Source organism: Propithecus coquereli, unplaced genomic scaffold, assembly GCF_000956105.1.
Source record: "Propithecus coquereli isolate 6110/MARCELLA unplaced genomic scaffold, Pcoq_1.0 Scaffold42, whole genome shotgun sequence".
NCBI lineage: Eukaryota > Metazoa > Chordata > Mammalia > Primates > Indriidae > Propithecus > Propithecus coquereli.
Genome location: NW_012149952.1, coordinates 2421155 through 2440599, shown reverse-complemented (window position 1 = coordinate 2440599; position 19445 = coordinate 2421155). Strand labels below are relative to the sequence as shown.

At 59.8% G+C, this 19445-nt stretch overlaps 2 protein-coding genes across 2 annotated transcripts in view; one reads left to right on the top strand and one right to left on the bottom strand.

Moving 5' to 3' along the window:
- ERCC2 (excision repair cross-complementation group 2) overlaps positions 1–8322 on the top strand; it is a 12831-nt gene extending 4509 nt beyond the window's left edge. Inside the window, exons 8-18 of the mRNA XM_012653465.1 lie at positions 3082–3151; positions 3239–3308; positions 3412–3513; positions 4602–4665; positions 5145–5266; positions 6694–6786; positions 6882–6954; positions 7176–7246; positions 7395–7538; positions 7693–7836; positions 8191–8322. Coding sequence (XP_012508919.1) covers positions 3082–3151; positions 3239–3308; positions 3412–3513; positions 4602–4665; positions 5145–5266; positions 6694–6786; positions 6882–6954; positions 7176–7246; positions 7395–7538; positions 7693–7836; positions 8191–8283 — 1046 coding nt within the window. The 3' untranslated portion in view covers positions 8284–8322. The remainder of the gene's footprint in view (positions 1–3081; positions 3152–3238; positions 3309–3411; positions 3514–4601; positions 4666–5144; positions 5267–6693; positions 6787–6881; positions 6955–7175; positions 7247–7394; positions 7539–7692; positions 7837–8190) is intronic.
- Positions 8323–8392: 70 nt separating this feature from the next.
- KLC3 (kinesin light chain 3) lies at positions 8393–13237 on the bottom strand. Its single transcript, XM_012653467.1, has 12 exons — positions 12980–13237; positions 12297–12527; positions 11917–11983; positions 11330–11549; positions 10825–10912; positions 10644–10745; positions 10023–10196; positions 9437–9527; positions 9324–9358; positions 9125–9231; positions 8861–8924; positions 8393–8641 (listed from the first exon to the last, which is right to left on the bottom strand). The coding sequence occupies exons 1-12, from the start codon at positions 13235–13237 to the stop codon at positions 8570–8572; spliced, it is 1509 nt and encodes a 502-aa protein (XP_012508921.1). The 3' UTR covers positions 8393–8569.
- Between the last annotated feature and the right edge of the window lie 6208 nt (positions 13238–19445).

The following is a 19445-nucleotide window of genomic DNA, read 5'->3' as shown; positions in this document are numbered from 1 at the left end:
AACCTCAAACTCCTGGGCTCAAGCGATCCTCCTGCCTCAGCCTCCCAAGTAGCTGGGACTATAGGCATGCACCACCATGCCCGGCTAATTTTTTTCTATATCTTTTTAGTTGTCCAGATAATTTCTTTCAATTTTTAGTAGAGGCGGGATCTCGCTCTTGCTCAGGCTGGTCTCGAACTCCTGAGCTCAAACTATCCGCCTCAGCCTCCCAGAGTGCTAGGATTACAGGCATGAGCCACCACGCCTGGCCTGGAGGCAGGTTTTAAAGTCTGACTGCCCACCTGGCTCCAAAGCCCGCCTGTGGCCGATTGTGGCTGGGTGGCCCTGATGCGTGTGCCTGCCTTCGGCGCAGCGCCTATCAGACTCTGTAGGACGTGTGTGACTTCGTCTACGAGCATGTGCAATTCCAACCAAGGGTGCCCGAAAGACAGCGCGAGGCATTCTGGGTGTGCTCGTGCGGCCGTGTAGGATTGACGCGGGGACTGGGGGGCTTTGGGTATGGTTGTGCGTCTCTTGATGAGAACCTATGTATAAGGTTGTGTGAGTTCATGTGACAAGCGACCACCTGGCTCTGGGGTGCTTGGTTATTGCTCTGTATGTGCCTTCATGCAGTGATGGCTCTGTGTGACATGCACATGTACAATGTGGGGACAGAAGTTTCGGAAACAGACCCAGTCCCCGCCCTCAGGGAGCACCCAGGTACCTGGGAAGACAGACGTGTGACCGCGTGCTCTGATGGCAGAGGAGGGGCTGCCGGTCCTGTTCTGCTTCCGTCTGCCCCTGACCCCCTCTCGCCTGCCCGCCAGGTTCTGCGCCGAGCGCCTCCGCTCCCTGCTGCACACCCTGGAGATCACCGACCTTGCCGACTTCTCCCCGCTCACCCTCCTCGCTAACTTTGCCACCCTTGTCAGCACCTATGCCAAGGGTAAGCGCACCTCTTTCTGCCTCTGGCGGCCGAAATCAGGGTCCCAGCAGAGTCTGGCGGGTTGGGGGCCGGGCAGAGGAGTTGGGGCTCTATTTTGAAGGCGCTGGCAAGCTGCGCAGCTCCGGAGCCAGCCTGTGCTCAGATTCCTATTTTCAAAGGCTCCCTCTGGCCACACAGTGGGGAAGATGGGGGTGGGCGGTGGTCTGGGATGAGGCCTAGAAGTTCTGTGGAGCCAGCTCATGCGACAGGGCATGGTAAGCAGCTGGTCACTGTGCTTTCAGAGGGCAGGTTCTAAGCAAGGGAGGTACTGGGTCACGTTTGTGCTTTAGAAAGATTCCGGGCCAGGCTCGGTGGCTCACGCCTATAATCCTAACATTCTGGGAGGCCGAGGCAGGAGGATCACTTGAGGCCAGGAGTTCGAGACCGGCCTGAGCAATAGCAAGACCCATCTCTACAAAAAATTTAAAAAAAAGAAAAAAAGATGCTTCTGGCAGGGCAGGGCTCAGGGAGCTGAGCAGGAGAGGAGTCTGGGCCAGGCAAGGCTGTGGGGACAGAGAAAGGGGTGGTTTGCAGAGAGACGTGGGAGGTAGAGGCCGGGACGTGAGGAGCGTGGTACCTGGTGTGGGCACCTGGGGGAGAGGAGCTGGGGACAGCACTCAGGTTTCCAACTCGAGGAAGAGGGACATGCTCCCGAGGCTTTATCAGTCGCTGTCCCACCCCTTCCTCAGCTCTAAGCTGGCCAGGCTCAGTCTGATCCCTGGGATTACTGCTCTAGCCGGGAAACCAGGTCAGGCCTGACGTCCTGCAGCTGGGCCTGGGCAGGACAGAGACCCGGTCTCCCTCACCCCAGGGCCAGTCAGCAGCGAGTCCTGCTGAGTGCTGCTTCTGCGTCCATCCCTCTGTCCTGCCCTGTTATCCCTCCCTCCTCCCCGTTTCCCCGTCTACCAACACCTCCCATTCTTCAGCCTGGAGCTTCCTTCCCCTTCGTCCTCATCGCCCACCTCCCCCTCAGCCCTCAGTTCTATGCTCAGGAGAGATGTCTCCTCCTCCGGGAAGCCCTCCCTGACCCCCAGGCTGAATCACGCCCCTCCTCTGGGCTCCTCTGTCCCAGCCCTGCCCACTCTGAATTGTCACTGTCTGGGGACAGGTCTGTTTCTCCTCCTGGACTGTGAGCCCATGTGGGCAGGGACCAGGCTGTCTTGTTACCACTGTGTCCTCAGCACAGAGGACTTACTTTTTTCTCCTCCCTGAAACTGAATATATTAAATCATCCATTCATTTATTTGTTCAACAAACGAGTCAGGCCCAGCACTGTGGCAGCAGCAGGAACCAAAGAAGACCTTGTTCCTAACCTCCTGGAACTTACATTCTGGGGGGGAACACCAGTAGCAAAGGTGCAAACAAATAAACAAGGAAGGTAATTCCAGAAAGTGATAGTTACCATGAAAAAAACACGTTGTGGTGTTAGAACACGCCTACAGTAGAAAAGGTGGCCAGGGAAGGTCCCTTTGAGGTGCTGACTTTTGAGCAAAGTCTCAAATGACCAAATGGAGCCACCTTCAGTTTTCCTGGCAGTGTGACCAGCAGGTGCACAGGCCCTGGGGGAGTGAGGTGCGTCAGGAGGCCAGCGAGCAGGCCGGAAGTGGGGTCTGGGAGACCGGTCCCACCGGCGATGCGGGGCCTCGAGAGGCTTCTGAGCAGCAGGGACATGACCCGACTCAGGATTCCGTGCAGCGAGCAGGGGATGGGGCCAGGCAGGAGGTGGCCAGCCCGGGGAGCCGTGGGGGGAAGTGATCGGATCGCAGGTAGGTTTTGGAGGCAGAGCCGCCCGGCTTGCTGGTGGCCTAGGGAGAAAGTTTGTGGAGAAGGCTCGAGACTGTGGCTCCCGAGTGCTGGGCGGGCCTTTTTGGCGCTGCGAGAGTGTGAGGGGTGAAGCTTTTGTGCTCCCTGCTTGGGATCCGCCGTGAGTGTCTGCACAGGTGCGAGCCCTGTGGAGAAGTGGACAAGCTGGGGTGTGTTTTGGATGCCTGGGCTTTGGGCTCGCGCGGCTGGTCTTTGGTCCCGTTCACTTGGGGGGCGGGAGGGAGCGGCCGAGTGCTTGCGGTGTGACCCTGGTGAGGGATTCTCACCAGCCGTGCCCGCCCCCGTGTCCGTAGGCTTCACCATCATCATCGAGCCCTTCGACGACAGGACCCCGACCATCGCCAACCCCATCCTGCACTTCAGGTGGGACCCTACCCGGGTCGGGGGGTGAGCGCACCCCGGGTCGGGGACCCAGCCTGCCTGGCCCTCACCGCCCTCTTCTCTCTGCAGCTGCATGGACGCCTCGCTGGCCATCAAACCCGTGTTTGAGCGCTTCCAGTCTGTCATCATCACGTCGGGGGTGAGGACACTTCCCCGTCCCCTCCCAGTCCCCAGCCCTCTGCCGTCGGGCTCCTGGTCCCTGCTCAGGCCTGCTGAAGTCCCTCCCACTGTCCCTGCTATAGACACTGTCCCCACTGGACATCTACCCCAAGATCCTGGACTTCCACCCTGTCACCATGGCAACTTTCACCATGACGCTGGCCCGGGTCTGCCTCTGCCCCATGGTGAGTGAGAGCGTGGGGGTGCCGCCCGCCCTCCCTCGCCTGCTCCCCTGCTCAGGCAGGCGGGCTTGACAGCTAAGAGCTGGGGTTCGGGGTTCAGACAGACCTGGGCATGAGTCCCCAAGCTTCAGTTTTCTCATCTGCAAAATGAGAATGATCCTCCCTGATCTCCCAGGGCTGTTTCTCCCTGATCTCCCAGGGCTGTTTAGAGGATTTAGACAGATAACAGATATAAAACTCATGTAGCCCAGGGCCTGGCACAAGGTAGGTACTTAGTCAACATAGTCGGTACTTAGTCTCTTTGTTAACATGGCTGTGCCCAGGACGTTGTCTGCCCGTGACCTGGGTAGCGAGCCTTCCTCTCTGCCCGTCCCCTTCTCCAACATGAGCATCTTAACACGGGCCTCAGTCCCTTACCTGAAGCCCTGGAGCCGGTGTGTTTTGGAATTCAGAACTTTCCAGACTTCAGAAACGAGGCATAGGCTGCATGGCATATAGCAGCCCCAGCAGGATCTGGGCAGCTCTGTCCGGGCAGCCTGCTTCTATTTCAGCAGCCAGAGGTTTTAAAGTGTCTCACTAAGGGGATAAGTCAGGCCTTTGAGTAGACTCGGGTCAGGGCAGGTTTTGCTACTTCATGAGTTTGTGCCAAACGTAAAAAACAAATTTGGAGCTTTCAGAACTTTTTGGCTTTTGAAATTGCCTTTCGGAGGTTGTGGACTGGTAATGACCACGTGGTGGTCTCGTGAGGGCTGCAGGGGTGCCCGCCTCCATGGGGAGTGGCGTTCGCCTGCGACTCACTGGCCCGGAGGCTGGGGCTCGAGTGTGGCTGCTGGTCGGAAGTACGGACAAACGGGGTTCAAGTCCTTCTCTGCCGTTTATTCGCTGTGTGACCTTGGGCAGGCGACTCGCCTTCTTTGAGCCCGGGTCATTTGTCCGTGCCATGCAGATAACAGAGTAGCTGAGGGTTCGTTAATGACACCGTGTCTGTAAAAAGCTTAGAACAGCACCAGCAGGTGATCGGCACGCACGCGTCGGAGCATCGCTGCTGCTTTGCTTGTTACACTTACTGTGACCTCTGTTGCTTGCTTCAGATCATCGGCCGTGGCAATGACCAGGTGGCCATCAGCTCCAAATTCGAGACCCGGGAAGATATCGGTATGCTGCCTGCGGGCTTGGTGGCCATGGGTTCCGAGGGGGGAGGCGTATCAGTCAGATGGGCGAAGTCGTGCTCCCATGACAAACATCCCCGCATCTCAGTCGCCTAACCCAGAGGTTACTTCTTGCCCACCGTGCATGGCCATTGTGAGTTGGGGCCTGCTCTGTGTCTCCACACTCTGGGCACCTCCACCACTGGGCACATCAGTGGCAGCGTGACTTGAGAGATCACGGTGATCGTAGTGAATTATGCCCATGGCCACTTCTGCACTCCGCCATTGGCCACGGCAAATCACATGGCCTTGCCTGACCTCACGGGGGGAGGGACAGTCCTCCCGTGGGCCTGGATGGAGGAGAGGTGGGATGCGTGTGAACTGTCCTACAGATGACCTCAGTGGGGTTTCTGGGGACGCCAAGTTAAAGATGGAGTGGGGAGGAGGACCTGGGCAGGAGAGAGTCCAACCTCTGACCCCGTGCAGCTGTGATCCGGAACTACGGAAACCTCCTGCTGGAGATGTCCGCAGTGGTCCCTGATGGCATCGTGGCCTTCTTCACCAGCTACCAGTACATGGAGAGCACCGTGGCCTCCTGGTACGAGCAGGTACGCCCAGCCACCCTGGCCACCCGCTCCCTGGAAAGGTTTCCCCTCAGCTCTTGGCACGGCACCCCTGTGCATTGGCCTCATTCCTCTCGGGTTTGCAATGGTGACACGTATCACACGTGATGGGAGAATGTATGCAATACATCGGAGCCGTGTGGCGTAAACGGCCTGCAGCCCTGTGCCCTGTCCCCGCCACATCAGGTTACGAACTCAGACATGAGCAGCCTCTGTGGGCCCCACCCTCAGAGGAGGTCCCTGCAGCAGAGGTCGTGACACCCCCACCCCCGGCTTCCTTATTCCCCAGCCCTGTATCCCTCCAGCACATGCGGACCAGTGGGGAGACCCTGGGCAGCAGGTGTGACTCTAGCTGGGTGCTGTGCTGTTAGAGGAACGTTCTAGAGAATTAAGGCTGGACTGAAACCCGGGCAAAGCCTCAAGAGTCTGCAGGAGCCCCTTGTGGGACGTGGGTGCAGAGGTCATGGGGCATTCTGGAAACAGGGCGAGGGGACTGCTCTGTGCTTTCTGCCTCTGAGCACAGCCCAGCTGTCTGTCAGGGGCGGGTCAAGGCAAGCTCTTCTCTGGGACAAGATGAGTGAACTTGGCTAATCCAAGTTGTCAGGGAATGGGGGGGGCCGGGGGTGGGAACCTCATCCTCACGGCCAAGACACTGGCCTTTTCCACACGGTGGAAGATGGCTGCTGGCCGCCCCATCCTCATGTCCCAAGTGCCCTGTGTGTCCCATTGAAGAAACCCTTGCCTACTCCAAGGTCACAAAAATAGGCTCCCATGTTTCTTTCTAGAAGCTTTGTGTTTTAGTTTTCACATCCAGGTCTAGAAGGCCCCTCAGATTCATCTTTGTGCACGGTGTGAGGCCGGGGTCAAGGTTTTCTTTTTCCATTTGGAAATCTACTTGCTCCAGTGGCGTTTATTGAAAAGAGCTCTCCCCACTGAAGTGCACCGGTGACTGGGGGGTAGAGGGGTGTTTCTGGACCTTCTGTTCTGTCCCACTGGTCTGTGTGTCCTCCTGCCAGTACCACACTGTGTCTCTTTCACTGTCACATGTGAAATATCTCAGCGCAGCCTCTGATTGGCTGTCCCCGCCTGCGGTCAGCCCCTCCACCCGTCGCTGGCAGGGGATGGAATACTCTGATTGGCCACCTTGGGCCACGTGCCTGCCCCACTTTTCCAGCAGTGATTGGTTTCCCACCCGGATCACAAAGTTTCCCAAAAGAAGTGAGGCTGGACGGTCCCCCTCCCTGCACCCCCTTCCTCGCCGTGTCTCAGAAGGGCAAGCTGAGGCCTAGAGAGCGACACTGGCTGTCACGCAGGAGTCTGTGGCACAGTTGTGCAACCAGGACAGTTGTGCCCTGGATCCACCTTCTGCCAACCCAACCCTTAACCCTCATCTCCCCGGAGTCCTTCCCTAGGGCATCCTCGAAAACATCCAGAGGAACAAGCTGCTCTTTATCGAGACCCAGGATGGGGCCGAGACCAGTGTCGCCCTGGAGAAGTACCAGGAGGTGGGTGTGGGGGGTGCTGGGAGACCAGCGCGGAGAGGAGGGGGCTGAGGGCAGCTCTGAGTGACACAGTGTGCGACTTGGCCTCCCTTCCCCAGGCCTGCGAGAACGGCCGTGGGGCCATCCTGCTGTCAGTGGCCCGGGGCAAAGTGTCCGAGGGAATCGACTTTGGTGAGTGGACCAGGTTGTCCCCTCCCCAAGCACCTGCGTGGAACTCTGTGGAACAGCTGCCCACCATGCTGTCTGCCCCCTCAGGGACCACCCACCCCCAGCCTGGGCATGCAGAGGGGCTCCCCCCCCCCTCTGTCCATGACCTCCTAGGGCACCAGAGACCTTCCCACTCCCACCAGCCGCACTCGTAACCCGTCTCTCCCCCTGCCGTGCCCACCCAGTGCACCACTACGGGCGGGCCGTCATCATGTTTGGTGTCCCCTACGTCTACACGCAGAGCCGCATCCTCAAGGTGAGCAGCGCCCCGGCTCGTGGAGAGTCCCAGAAACAGACTGTGAAGTTAGGGGGCTGGGGCTTGCGTGGTTCATGGGAAGGAGTAAGGGGCAGGCACACTGGGGAGAGGATGGCTCCCCCATCTCCCTGACTCCTGTCACCTGCAGGCACGGCTGGAATACCTGCGGGACCAGTTCCAGATCCGGGAGAATGACTTTCTCACCTTCGACGCCATGCGCCACGCGGCCCAGTGCGTGGGTCGCGCCATCAGGGGCAAGACAGACTACGGCCTTATGGTCTTTGCCGACAAGGTGTGCATTTAGGGGGTCCCTGGGCCCCCAGCCTCTGAGAACCAGGCTGTTTCCCTGTTCATCTTCCAGATGGGGTGGGTTGCAGGGGTTGGGGGTAGCCCAGGCACCCTCAGACCGGGGTCCTGACACCCTCTCCCTGCCGTTCTGCTCAAAGCGCTTTGCCCGGGTGGACAAGCGAGGGAAGCTGCCCCGCTGGATCCAGGAGCACCTCACAGACGCCAACCTCAACCTGACTGTCGACGAGGGGGTGCAGGTCGCCAAGTACTTCCTGCGGCAGATGGCACAGCCGTTCCACCGGGTGAGCCCCGCACTCACGCCCTTCCCCTCCCCAGCCTGCGCTCGACAAGGTCATCGTGCACCCACGAGCCAGGCTCTGGGAGGGGGCTGGGTGGCCCGGAGGAGGCATCGAGAACATTCTGGAGAGGCCTGTGCTGGCCCTGGGAAAGCTGATCCTTCTTGGACACGACTCTGGCTCCCTCCCTGCCTCGGGCTCGTCTTCCCTTCACAAGGACAGCACACTCGGGCTCATACAGATGTTTCCAGATTCATCTTGTCCCTGCTGGCCCTTGTGTCCCCATCAGGAGCACTAGGGGCAGTACGGCAGCTGCCTGCCTCGGTCCCCGCCCCTGTGACTCCTCCCTCTGCCCTCCAGGAGGATCAGCTGGGCCTGTCCCTGCTCAGCCTGGAGCAGCTGGAGTCGGAGGAGACGCTGCGGAGGATAGAGCAGATCGCTCAGCAGCTGTGAGCGCGGGGCGGGGCCGTAAACGGCGTTGCTGGTGACTCCCGAGTTGTGGTTGGCCCTGGGTCCCAGGGGTTCAGAGGGTACCCGGGGCCCGTGACGGTCTTTGCAGGAAACCTCAGGCAGTTCTTCCTCGTTGTCAAACCTACAGCCTTTAATCGCAGGAGAGGGTGATGGGAAGCCCACTCCGCTGGGTGCCCCACGAGGAGGTGGGGGGGGGTCAAGGAGAGGAGCAGAAGCCTCCCGCCCCTCCTCTTCCTGAGAAGCTGTGGCCTACGTGGTCCAGTCGGCTTCAGTGGGGGCTCAGGTCCTGGGTGCTGGTGCTGAGGGTCCGAGGGGCCTCGCCCAGGTGCCGGTTGGGAAACTGGGGATGGTTGGAGGGTAGGTGAGGAGCAGACACAGCTCTGTCGCGGTTGACACCCCCCTGCTGCTACCCCCAAGTAAAACCCACCCATTTTCCTGTCCTGGGGTCCCTATTCCAGCCTACCCTCTCCTGACTCCCCACGCCAGCCTGACTGTCCCCCACTTTCCCTTATCTCGGGGCCTGCCTACACGGCCCCCACTCCATCCTTGCCCCTCTCACTTGAGTCCCAGCAGCCCTTGGGCCATCCACGTTCAGCATGTTGAGTGACATGGCTCTCTTCATTCTGCAAAAGAGGGTGGCAGGAGGGGAATGAATCCCCGGAATGTCTGGCTCCCACTCCGGGAAGGACCTTGCCAGCACTGGGGTCGAGCTGTACGTGTCGTGGGAGATGGGAGCCATGGAGGGTTCTTGACCAAGGCAGGCAGTGGTGGGCTATGGAATCTGCCAGTGTCGGGTTCTTTGCTGACCTGATCCGACACTCACCCCGCTGCGCCTGCCACCCCTTCGCCTCGGAGACGGGAGACCAGCTTCTCACTTCCACGCCGGATAGACTCGCGGAGCTTGGAGAAGGAGCTGCTACGACGAAGGGTCTGGGGAGGGTGCCGGGGACGCCGGTCAGCCCCCCTGGAGCCCTTCCAGTCCCCATGCCCGCCCCAGGAGCTGAAACAAAGGCCACCGTCACCTGCTGTTCTGCATCGCCGGCTCTGTTGGGGGCTCCTAGGAGAACAAGTGAGGGACAGTGAGGTGGGGACACTGAGAAGCCACCTAGGAGGGAGGGCAGTGGCCGGGGCTCACCTAGAGGGGCGGGCAGGTCCTCCCTGCTGAGGATTTCTTTGTACAGCTCTTCCGCCTGCTGGTACTTGTTCTGTTTCAGGTAGGCCGAGGCCTGCAGGGAAGGCGCGTCTTGGGTGATCTTGGCCCTAGTCTGGGAACTTGTAGGGACCCTGGGTTTCCTCAGTCCTTCTTTCTAAGGTGCAGAGCTGACTGTCCCTTCCCCCTGTGACACCTTGCCCTGGAGCAGGGATTTGGAGCCCAGCCCCACTTCTGCATGGGGTCAAGGGTGGGCAGCTGACTTCCTGGCCCTGGGCCAGTGACACAACCTCTCCGTGCCTCAGTCACCTCTTGTGCAAAATGGGGCGACAGTAGCTCCTACCTCACAGGTCGTTGTAGGAACTAGGTGACCCAGGGCAAGGCTAGGCGGGGGCCGCGCCCGTCGTGAGCTCAATAAATAGCTGACGCTGCCGTCCGGCCACTGCAGACCTGTGCTTTCTGGTGTTCCCACGTCCTATGTGCTGAGTGACCTCATAGCCGGGGCCCAGGCGGCGTATGACAGGGCACCTTCCCCAGGGCAGGGCCCACCCTGAGCCCCCGGGGGCCTCACCAGGTTGTTCTTGGTCTTGGCCACGTTGGGATCGTGGGGCCCACCCAGGGCCTCGTAAATGCCCAGGGCTCGGGCGTAGTGCCGCTCCACGTCCTCGAACTTGCCCTGGTTCTGGCAGAGCAGGGCCAGGTTGTTGAGCTGCTTGGCCACATCCGGGTGGTCAGCGCCCAGGACCTGGGGGTCGGGGGTCACAAGTCAGCAAGGTCATACGAGACTGGTGGGCCGCATGACATCATCGCCATGATGGGGGTCGCAAGTTAGGGATTAGAGGATCGAAGGGGAGGGTTACATGAGGTCGCAGGCTGGAGGGCGCAAGGCGCGCACCTAAACTGGGGGTTACCAGGGTCAGAGGTCATGGTGGTTCAGAAACATGGGGTATGGGGTCAAGCGGGGCTTGCACTGGTGGCCGTGTGGGGTTGGGGGCACGTGAGAGAAAAGGCGAGTCGGGATCAGTCTGGGAGGTCAAGGGTGGCGGGTCGTGGGACTGGTGACCGAGACTCACACTGGGGGCTCACGGTATCAAGTGCAAAGGGCCCCAGAGGCTCAGGGTCGCAGTGCAGGTGCTCCGGGGTCAGTGGGAAGGGCCACACAGGACAAGGGGGCTTGTGGGGGGGACGGGACCTTCTCACGGATCTCCAGGGCGCGCTGGCACAAGGGCTCTGCCTCCCGGTAGCGTCCACGCTTCCCGTAGAGGACCGCCAGGTTGTTGAGGGTGGCAGCCACCTGCAGGGGTAGGGAGGCCTGGGTTAGGGACAGGCAGGCACAGCCCCATGGCACCTTCTTCCTCCCTGGGGCCACTCACTGCGGGGTGCTCCGGGCCCAGCGTCTGCTCCCGGATCTGCAGGGCGTCGTGGAGAAGGTCTGTGGCCTCTTTGTACTTATTTTGGTCCCTATGGGGTGGCCACAGGGATGGAGGGGGTTGGTGAGGTGGGGACAGCTGGGGCCACAGGGGCTGGGCTGATCCCAGCAGGCCCAGGGCCCTGGGTGAACCAAGCGTGGGTGGCACCCTTTGGGGGCTCTTTTCGGGTCTCCCCACACCTCCCAAGTTCAGCACCGGGTCCCTGCACCCCCAGATCTCTGCCAAGCCTCTCATCCTACTCTGTTGGGGTCTCTCGTGTCCGTGCTCTGACTCCTCTTTGCCTGGGTCTCAGAGACCTCCCCATCTCTGTCCCCCTCGCTCCCTATTTTCTGTCCTCTCACAGGGGGAACCCTCCCTCCCTCGCCCGTTGTGGTCCCCCCCACCCCAGTGCTCCGTGTTGGCAGAGAGGGTACCAGGGTCCCTTCCACTTGCGTCCCTGCCCCCTCACCGGTACACCAGCGCCAGGATGTTGAGCATGGTGGCCACGTCAGGGTGGCAGTGGCCTGAGCTCCGCTCCAGGTCCTCCAAGGCCTGCCGGCACAGAGGCACAGCGACCTCATAGCGGCCCTGCCCCGCGTACTGGATCACGAGGTTGTGCAGGGTCCGCAGGCGGGCGGGGATCTCGTAGCCGCCCTGCTGAGCCGCTGCCGCCCCTGCCGCCTCGGGACCTGGGGAGGCGGGCTCCGGTCACTGTGGGCCTCCTGGCCCTCCAGCCTCGCACAAGGGGACACACCCCCCCCAGAACTGCCTCGCTGCCCAACTGGCCACTGGGACTGTGTCCCTGCACTGACTTCTGACATTGGGATTGGGCATCTAGCTGGCTGGTGTGACGTGTTCTGTCCTGGGGACGTGAACATGGCTGCCCACCTGGCTCATGGGGCTGTGGCCATGGTGGCCTGCCTGCCTGCCACCTGCTTCATCCTCCTGACTGCCCCATCCTCTGCTCAGAGATCCTGGGATCTGGTACATCAAAGTCCCTTCCCCAGCCTGGGCCTGCTGTCCTCCATCCTCTGCAGCTGTGCCCCCCAAACCTACCTCTTCTCTCCTCCTCGCTGGGGAACAGGGAGGCCAGGCTGTCTCGGCGAGGGGGTGACTCGGGCTGCTGTTGGGAGGACAGGAAAGTGGACAGTCACGAGGGTTGGAGGCTTGTTTCAGAGACTAGGGCCCTGAATCTATCTTGGGGTTTGAGGGAAGGGTGACCAGGAGCTTCAGTGGCTTCCTGGGGGATTGGGGAGGATCTGGGAGCTTTGGGGAGCAGCCGGGAGGCTTTTGCAGAAGTTCCAGTGAGTCTGGGGATGGGGGGACCCCATGGAGGGTTGGAGGGCTGTGGGCTTCTAGGAGGGTCTATGAAGCTCTGTCTGTGACAAAGCTCTGTGAAGGGCCCAGTGGCCCAGCCTCGCCCTGCCCCGCGGCACCTGGCTCTCCGTGGGTGGGTCGTACTGCCGCAGCTGCCCCAGGAACTCGAGGTGGCTCTTCTCCTCCTCCAGCTGGGCCACTGCCTCCTCGCTGGCCCGCAGCCGCCGCTGTGTCTCCTCCAGCTCCTCCCGCAGCCACGCGTTCTCCTGCGCCAGCCGCCGGGCCTGCGCTCGCAGCCGCTGCTTCTCGGCCTCCAGCGCGCCCACGTGCGCCGACAGGGCCAGCAGCACCTGCCCGGGCAGGGGCCCAAGTCAGGGGGCTGGTTCCTACCTGCCAGATAGCCCTGACCCAGCCCAGACCTCCGGTCAGGCCAGAGCGCCCCATTCTATCCACGATACCCCCGATTCCGCAGAGGCCCTGCCACGGCGGCTCCTGTAACTCTCAGAGGCTCCCAGGGGCTCTTCTGACTTCGCCCAGGCACGAACTGTGCTCAGGGACGCTTCATATTCCACCTGTGCAACCCCGAAGTCTCCCCAGGACCTCTGGCCTACTGAAGGACCCTATCTGGCTCAAGGACCCTTGTCACACACAAAGACCCCCCAACACTGCCTGGGGACCCCTCTCTAGCCCAGAGCCCCCCAAGGCCTGCTTTCCCTGGGCCTCCCCCTTTGAAATACAGTACCCCTGTGCCTGCCCCCAACACCTGAGCCTCACCCCCCAAGCCCCCACCGGCTCCTCATACCTGGGCCTCGCCCAGCCCCAGCTCGATGGCCTCCAGCGAGTGGCTCACCACCTGTTGCTTTTCTTCCAGCAGCTCCCAGCCGGCCACCGGGCCCTGTCCCACCAGGGCCTCCGCCAGGTGCCCGGCCAGGCCGTGGTGCTCTGCCCGCAGGGCCTCCAGCCCCTGCACCACCTGCCGCGTCTGCCGCACCAGCTCCTCAGGGCTCAGGCGCTCTGGCCCCAGCCCCGCGCTGCCGGGGGCTGCCACCTGCACAGACATTGCTGCTCCTGGGGGGTGGCAGGGGTTGGGGAGTCATTGCCAGGGCCAGGTATGCCAGCCCCCAGCCTCCACGCCCATCCTGGCCTGGAGGACCCCTTAATCTCTCCCCATTCCAGCCATCTCCCTATCCACCCATCCCGCCAGCCCTCACCTGGGAACATTCTAGTCTACCTTTGCCTGTCCTCTGGGCCCAGGGCTCCGCCCTAAGGACAACTCCAAAATCCTACTGTGTAATTAACCAAGAGAGGACAAACAGCTGGGTCTTGTGGTCCCCACCTGCCCTCAGCTCACCTGGCCAGGACTCCCCACCCCAAGGACCCTGGATACCCTGGCCCAGAGCTCCCGGTTGGCCATGTGACCTGGGACCAGAGGTGCCCCCCTCTGCTGGGTGTGTGGGGCAGGGCATGTGGAGGCGGCAGCCTCTCCATGAGCTCATTCTTAGGGTGTTTTTGTTGGGAACCAGTCAGACCACTGGGGGTGGGGTGGGGTGGAGGAGAGGGCTGAGGGGCTGGGGCCCCAGAAGCAGACGAGGTTGGTGGGACCAGGAGGGGGGTCATGTGTTGGCTCCTGGGCCGACAGACCCTGAGGGAACAGGGGCTCCGCCCTGCGTCACAGACAGGCTCAGCCAGCCCAGGGCCTGTTGGGACACACGTGTGACAGGAGTGGTCCATGGATGTCACACTGGCCACGTGACAGCTGAGAGTCTGAAGCCCTGCGTGTAATGGTGGGGGACTTCATGTGGTTGTATGTGGGTGACAAGGTCACAGACACTTAGCTGGCTGTGCCTCTGCGGTTCTCATAGACACACACACAAACACTCCTCAGAAACACACCCTCACACACACACCCCCTCCCTTCTTAAAGATACGATGCCACACACATTCTCGGAAATACAATTCAGCGGACGCGTGCACACTCCCTCGTTAGAAATATAACTTAATATACATTCTCCTCTTAGAAATACAAAACACACACACACGTGTTCCTCTTAAAAACAGAACTCAGTACTCACACTCACACGCACCCACATTTTCCTTTCAGAAATGCGACCAAATGCAACACACGAACTCAGGCGCACACAAGTACGCTCTTCAGAAACAACACGTATACACGCCCCCAGAAATCCAACCCAACACACAGAAAGAAAAGCCAACACGTGCGGACCCTCTGCCCGGTCTCTCCCACCCACCAGATCACGCTCAGACTGTCCCCTTGCACTTAGCTAGGACATTCGCTCTGTCCCATGACCTCCCGAGCAGCCACCTCCCCGTTCCATGCCCAGCACCCCTCAAAATCCACACGCTCCCAGGATTCACTGTGGGCCACCCCCAGCTCCTAGAGGAGGGAGGAACGCCCTCCGCTTTCTGGCCTGGCCAGCAGGGACTCATGTGCCTCCACGCCGCACACACGCGGACACACAGCTGCAAACACGCATGCGCCAAGGGCGCCTGAACTCGGACTCGGTTATGCTGTCAGCAGTGGGTGCCCAGGGGACAGACAGCTGCGGCCGCACGCAGAGGGAGCTTCGGGTCCCCACACACGTCCTCTCAGCACACGTTACACTGCGTCCACCATATGCAGCGGAGCGGTTTGTGCACCTGCTTGCACGCTCGTGATCACCAAGGGCGACCTGTACATTTTACACACCACAGATGCTCGTCGCCACATAGAAATACGCATTTATGTGTTTGTGTAACAACGTCTCTCCACATACGTGCGTGTATATCACACCATGCTAAGCCTCACGCCTCACGCACAAGCCACATAAATGTCACCCTCACAGCCACACCACCTCACCAAGAGTCACCCTGTGCTCACGTCGGCAGCACATGGACTAAAACTGGAGCGACACAGAGATGAGCACGGCCCCTGCGTGAGGATGACACAAAAAATTAAGAAAAAAGGAGCCATCCTGATAACCACAACTCTATTCACACAGTTTTGCTGAAGTAGCGACGTCTTGTCCCGCCGCAGTCTCAGACACAGCCTCCTACGTGCCACCCCACAGCCGGAATGACAATCACAGCAACAGTCGCAGCTCAGCCACAGTCACCCACCGCTCGGGGTGTCCCCTAGACACACTCGGAGCCCCGTGCGCACAACCGCACAGCTGACAGAACGGTAACCAGTCACAGCCCACACATCGGTCCCCACGCAGACCCCTCTTCCACCCTGTCACCCAGCCACACGTTACGTAGTCGCCCCCTTCCCCGCCCCCATGTCCCACTCTTGCACAGCCCGGCGACAAGCCCCATCGCACACCACGGCCAGCCCCGGGCAGCTAGGCGGACCGCACCCCCCCCTCCCGCACAACCCCGCACACCTCGTCGCCTCGCAGTCAGCCCCACGGTCCCGCACACCTTCCCACGAAACAGCCCAGCTTCCCGCAGGCACACACAGCCCCCTGCACCAGCAGTGACACACGGCCACAACGTCAGCCACTGTCTCATAGCGCTGACCCGGTCCCGCACGCTGCACCTCCCTGGCACACAAACACACACACCCCATCCTACAGGCAGAAAGACAGCCACGGCCACACGATCCCCTGGTCACATACGCGAAGTACCACAAACAATCCACACACACACACACACACACCACAAACAATCCACACACACACACACACACGCACACAGCATTACAGACACACACTCGGAGGCCGCTCGCATTTTCGCCTCGCTCAAACGGTCCCACGTCACTCACGCAGGCTCTGCGTCCCATCACAGCGTTACACGGAGGACCCCCGCACACGCCAGAGCCTTATGCACCGTCACTCGCGCACACGCGCAGGCAGAGGGTCCCCGTCGTGTCCCAGCCCCGCAAACCGCACACCTTACCCCGGCGGCCGGCCCAGCCCCGCGCACCCGGGCTTCCCGGCCGTCACAAGGGCCCCCTCCCTCCGCCCAGGCCCCGCCCCGTCCTCGCTGCTGTTTACCTGCGCCCGGGGGAGGGGGCGCGGCCCCTGCCGGGCCTCCAGACGCCGGGAGCCCCAGGGAGCGGCAGGGGCCGTCCAGGGGCCCCAAGGCCCGTCCCCGCCGCCGGACGAGGGGGCCCAGGGGTGCGCCAGGCCCGGTCCTCACCCCCCGCCCCTGGCCCCCATGCTCGCGGTCCCCGGGGACCCCCGCGCCCCACTCCCGGCGCCCACCTGGCCGCGGACGGCTCCGGGCCCCGCTCCGCCGCGCTGCGCACCGCCGCGTCCCGCACGCCGGAAAAGCCCCGCCGCTCCCAGCCGCGCCCGGGTCTCGGGCCGCGGGCGGGTCCTCCGAGGGGCGGGGCGGCCTGGAGCCACGCCCCCGCAGGTGAGCCGGTCCCGCCCACCGCACGCGAGCGGTGTAGCCCAGCTGCCCCCGTCCCGCGGGACTCGCAGCACCTCGCACGTGGAGCCCGTAACGTCTAGAACACGGCGAACCTGAGGATGACTCCAGCGCGCTGGAGGCCCGCAAACGGAGGCCTTGACGAAGCTAAAATCTTGGAAACTTGGAATCTTGGAAACCTTGGATCCCAGACCGATGGCTTGTGCCTGCTGCGGAGTCTTTGCCTTGGTCGTGCTGTTGGACAGATCTCTTTTCAAAGACCGCCTCCTCCGACGGGCCTTCCTTGGTCACTTCTTCTTCTTCTTCTTTTTTTTTTTTTTTGATACAGGGTCTCGCTCTGTTGCCCGGGCTGGAGTACCGGGGCGTCATCATAACTCACTGCAACCTCCAACACCTGGGCTCAAGTGATCCTCCTGCCTCAGCCCGTCGAAGTGCTGGGATTACTGGCATGAGCCACCCAGCTGGCCCTGATTACCCCTTCGAAATAGCACCCTCCCACCAAAATATGACCTCATTTCCCCTCTTGATTTTGTTCACAAAACTTTTCAGAGCCTAAAATGATTTTACATAACATATCATATCTCACCACTGTGTTATATTACATAACATACATTATATTATTGGCGAGGGAATGCAATGGCTAAGAACTGGGCTCTGGGTTCAAATGTGATTCCAGCACTTACTGGCTGTGTAGGCCTTGGGCAAGTAACTTAACCTCTCTGTGCCTCAGTTTTCCTAATCTATAAAATGGGGATAGTAAAAGGCTTTGAGGGTTGAATGAGTTAATATATGGACAGTACTCTTATCAGGGCCTAGTGCATAGAAAGCACATAGTAAATGTTAGCTGCTGATTGTATAATGTTATATTATTGGTTCCTCTTTTTCCTCCTCTAGAATGATAGCTCTGAACCATCAGCACTGTATCTTTAGCACTAGAACAGAGGCTGGTGCAAAGTAGATGCTCAATAAATATCTATTCGGTGACTGAATTAATGAATCTAAGTCCTAGAATCGTAAAATGGCCAAAGCCGGGCGCACACAATTCTAGCATTATATTTCATAGAACTTGGTGCAACTCGAGCTATTCCAAACCGTTGCTGTACCCCCGCCACTGCACTATGGGATGCTTCCAGCAGAGGGCGCTGCCGGCCCGTGGACCAGGCCCCAGACTCCAGTGTAGCTCTGCATCCTAATTCGGAGCTGCAACAGCCTGCTTTCTATTCCCCTGTTCTCTGAGCCCCACTGCAGATCCTTCCTCCTCCAGGAAGCCCTCGCTGGCTCCCCCAACCAGGCTTGCAGTCTCTTGGGCTCCCGCATTCTTGCTTTGTCAACTCTGAATCCAGTCTGTCTCCCACACTGGACTGTGAGCCCCAGGAGGGAAGGACAGGGCCAGGGCCAGGGCCATGCGAGTCACTTCTGTGCCGAGTGCCACTCAGCACAGGCCCAACACAGAGAAGGCACTTGGGAGAATCGATGTTGATTGAATCATGGCAAAGAAAACTCCAACTCGCATCCTAACTTTTCCAGCTACTTCTAGGGAACAGGATTGAAGAGGGTGGCCAAGCCCCTCCCCACCATTGTTTTGGCCTCGGGTCTGCCACACGCCTGCCCTGAGGCAGTGTGAGGACTGGAGCCAGGCAGCCAGATACACATCCCAGCTCGGTCATGTACTGGCTGTGTGACCCCGAGCCAGGAAGTAACCTCTCTGGGCCTCAGGTTTCTGGTCTCTAGAATGAGCCTCACGGGGTACCCTACTTTGTGAGGCTGTTGTGAGGATTAATAAGTAATCCCCATAAAAGGCTTAGGACAGGGTAGCACAAGGTAAACGCTATGTGTGTGGGGGAGGGCGCGGGGGGATGGGGAGTGGGGACCAGACAGATCTAGATTTAAATCCTGGTCTTGCCATTTCCTTTCCATGTAACCAGGGGCAACAATGATCTCTTGCTAAGCCTCTGTTTCCTCTTCTGTAAAACAGGGGTGATCACACTCGCCACACATCATTGTGATGAGGATCAAATGAGATAAAGATTGAAAGAAGAAATTGTTAACTAAGCTAAACGTTTCTTTAGGTTGGCCCCGTTTCAAACACTTTTGCACAACCCCACAAGGGCTGGCATTTCTGAGTTCTTACCCAGGACAGGCCCTGTGCCAAGTCCTATATGCAGATTAACTCGGTTAATCCTCACCGCCATATTTTTCTACAGGTGAAAAATAGGAGGCACAGAGAGGTTGAGTGAGTAGTCCAGGGTGACACAGTCAAGGAGTAGCAGAGACCCTGAGGTAGGCACTATTACCAGCCCATTGTAAAGATGAGGAAACTGAGGCTCGGAGAGGAGAAATTGCTTGCCCAAGACCACAGCCGAGAAGGCACTCAACAAATACCCCCCCTTATTCCTTAAGGCCCCAGTTTGTCATGTCATGAAAATGGGTGCATAGGTTGGGAACTTTGCTTTTTTCACCTCTTGGCCACAGTTTTTTAATTTAAAAAGTAATGGACTGTCAGAAAAACGTTCACAGAGAATAAAAGACCATAGAGCGAAAAGTAGGTCTTGTCTTCCTCGATCCCCAGACACCCTTCCCACAGGCACCCGTGATTACCAGTTTCCAACGTCCTTCCAGCGATATTCCATGGCTGTCGACTGTGTGTGGATGTACCAGCATGTGTGCCCATTTAAAGAAAAAACACAAATGGGCCGGGCACGGTGGCTCACGCCTGTAATCCTAGCTCTCTGGGAGGCCGAGGTGGGTGGATCGTTTGAGCTCAGGAGTTCGAGACCAGCCTGAGCAAAAGCGAGACTCCATCTCCACTAAAAATAGAAAGAAATTAATTGGACAACTAAAAATACATAGAAAAAATTAGCCGGGCATGGTGGCGTGTGCTTGTAGTCCCAGCT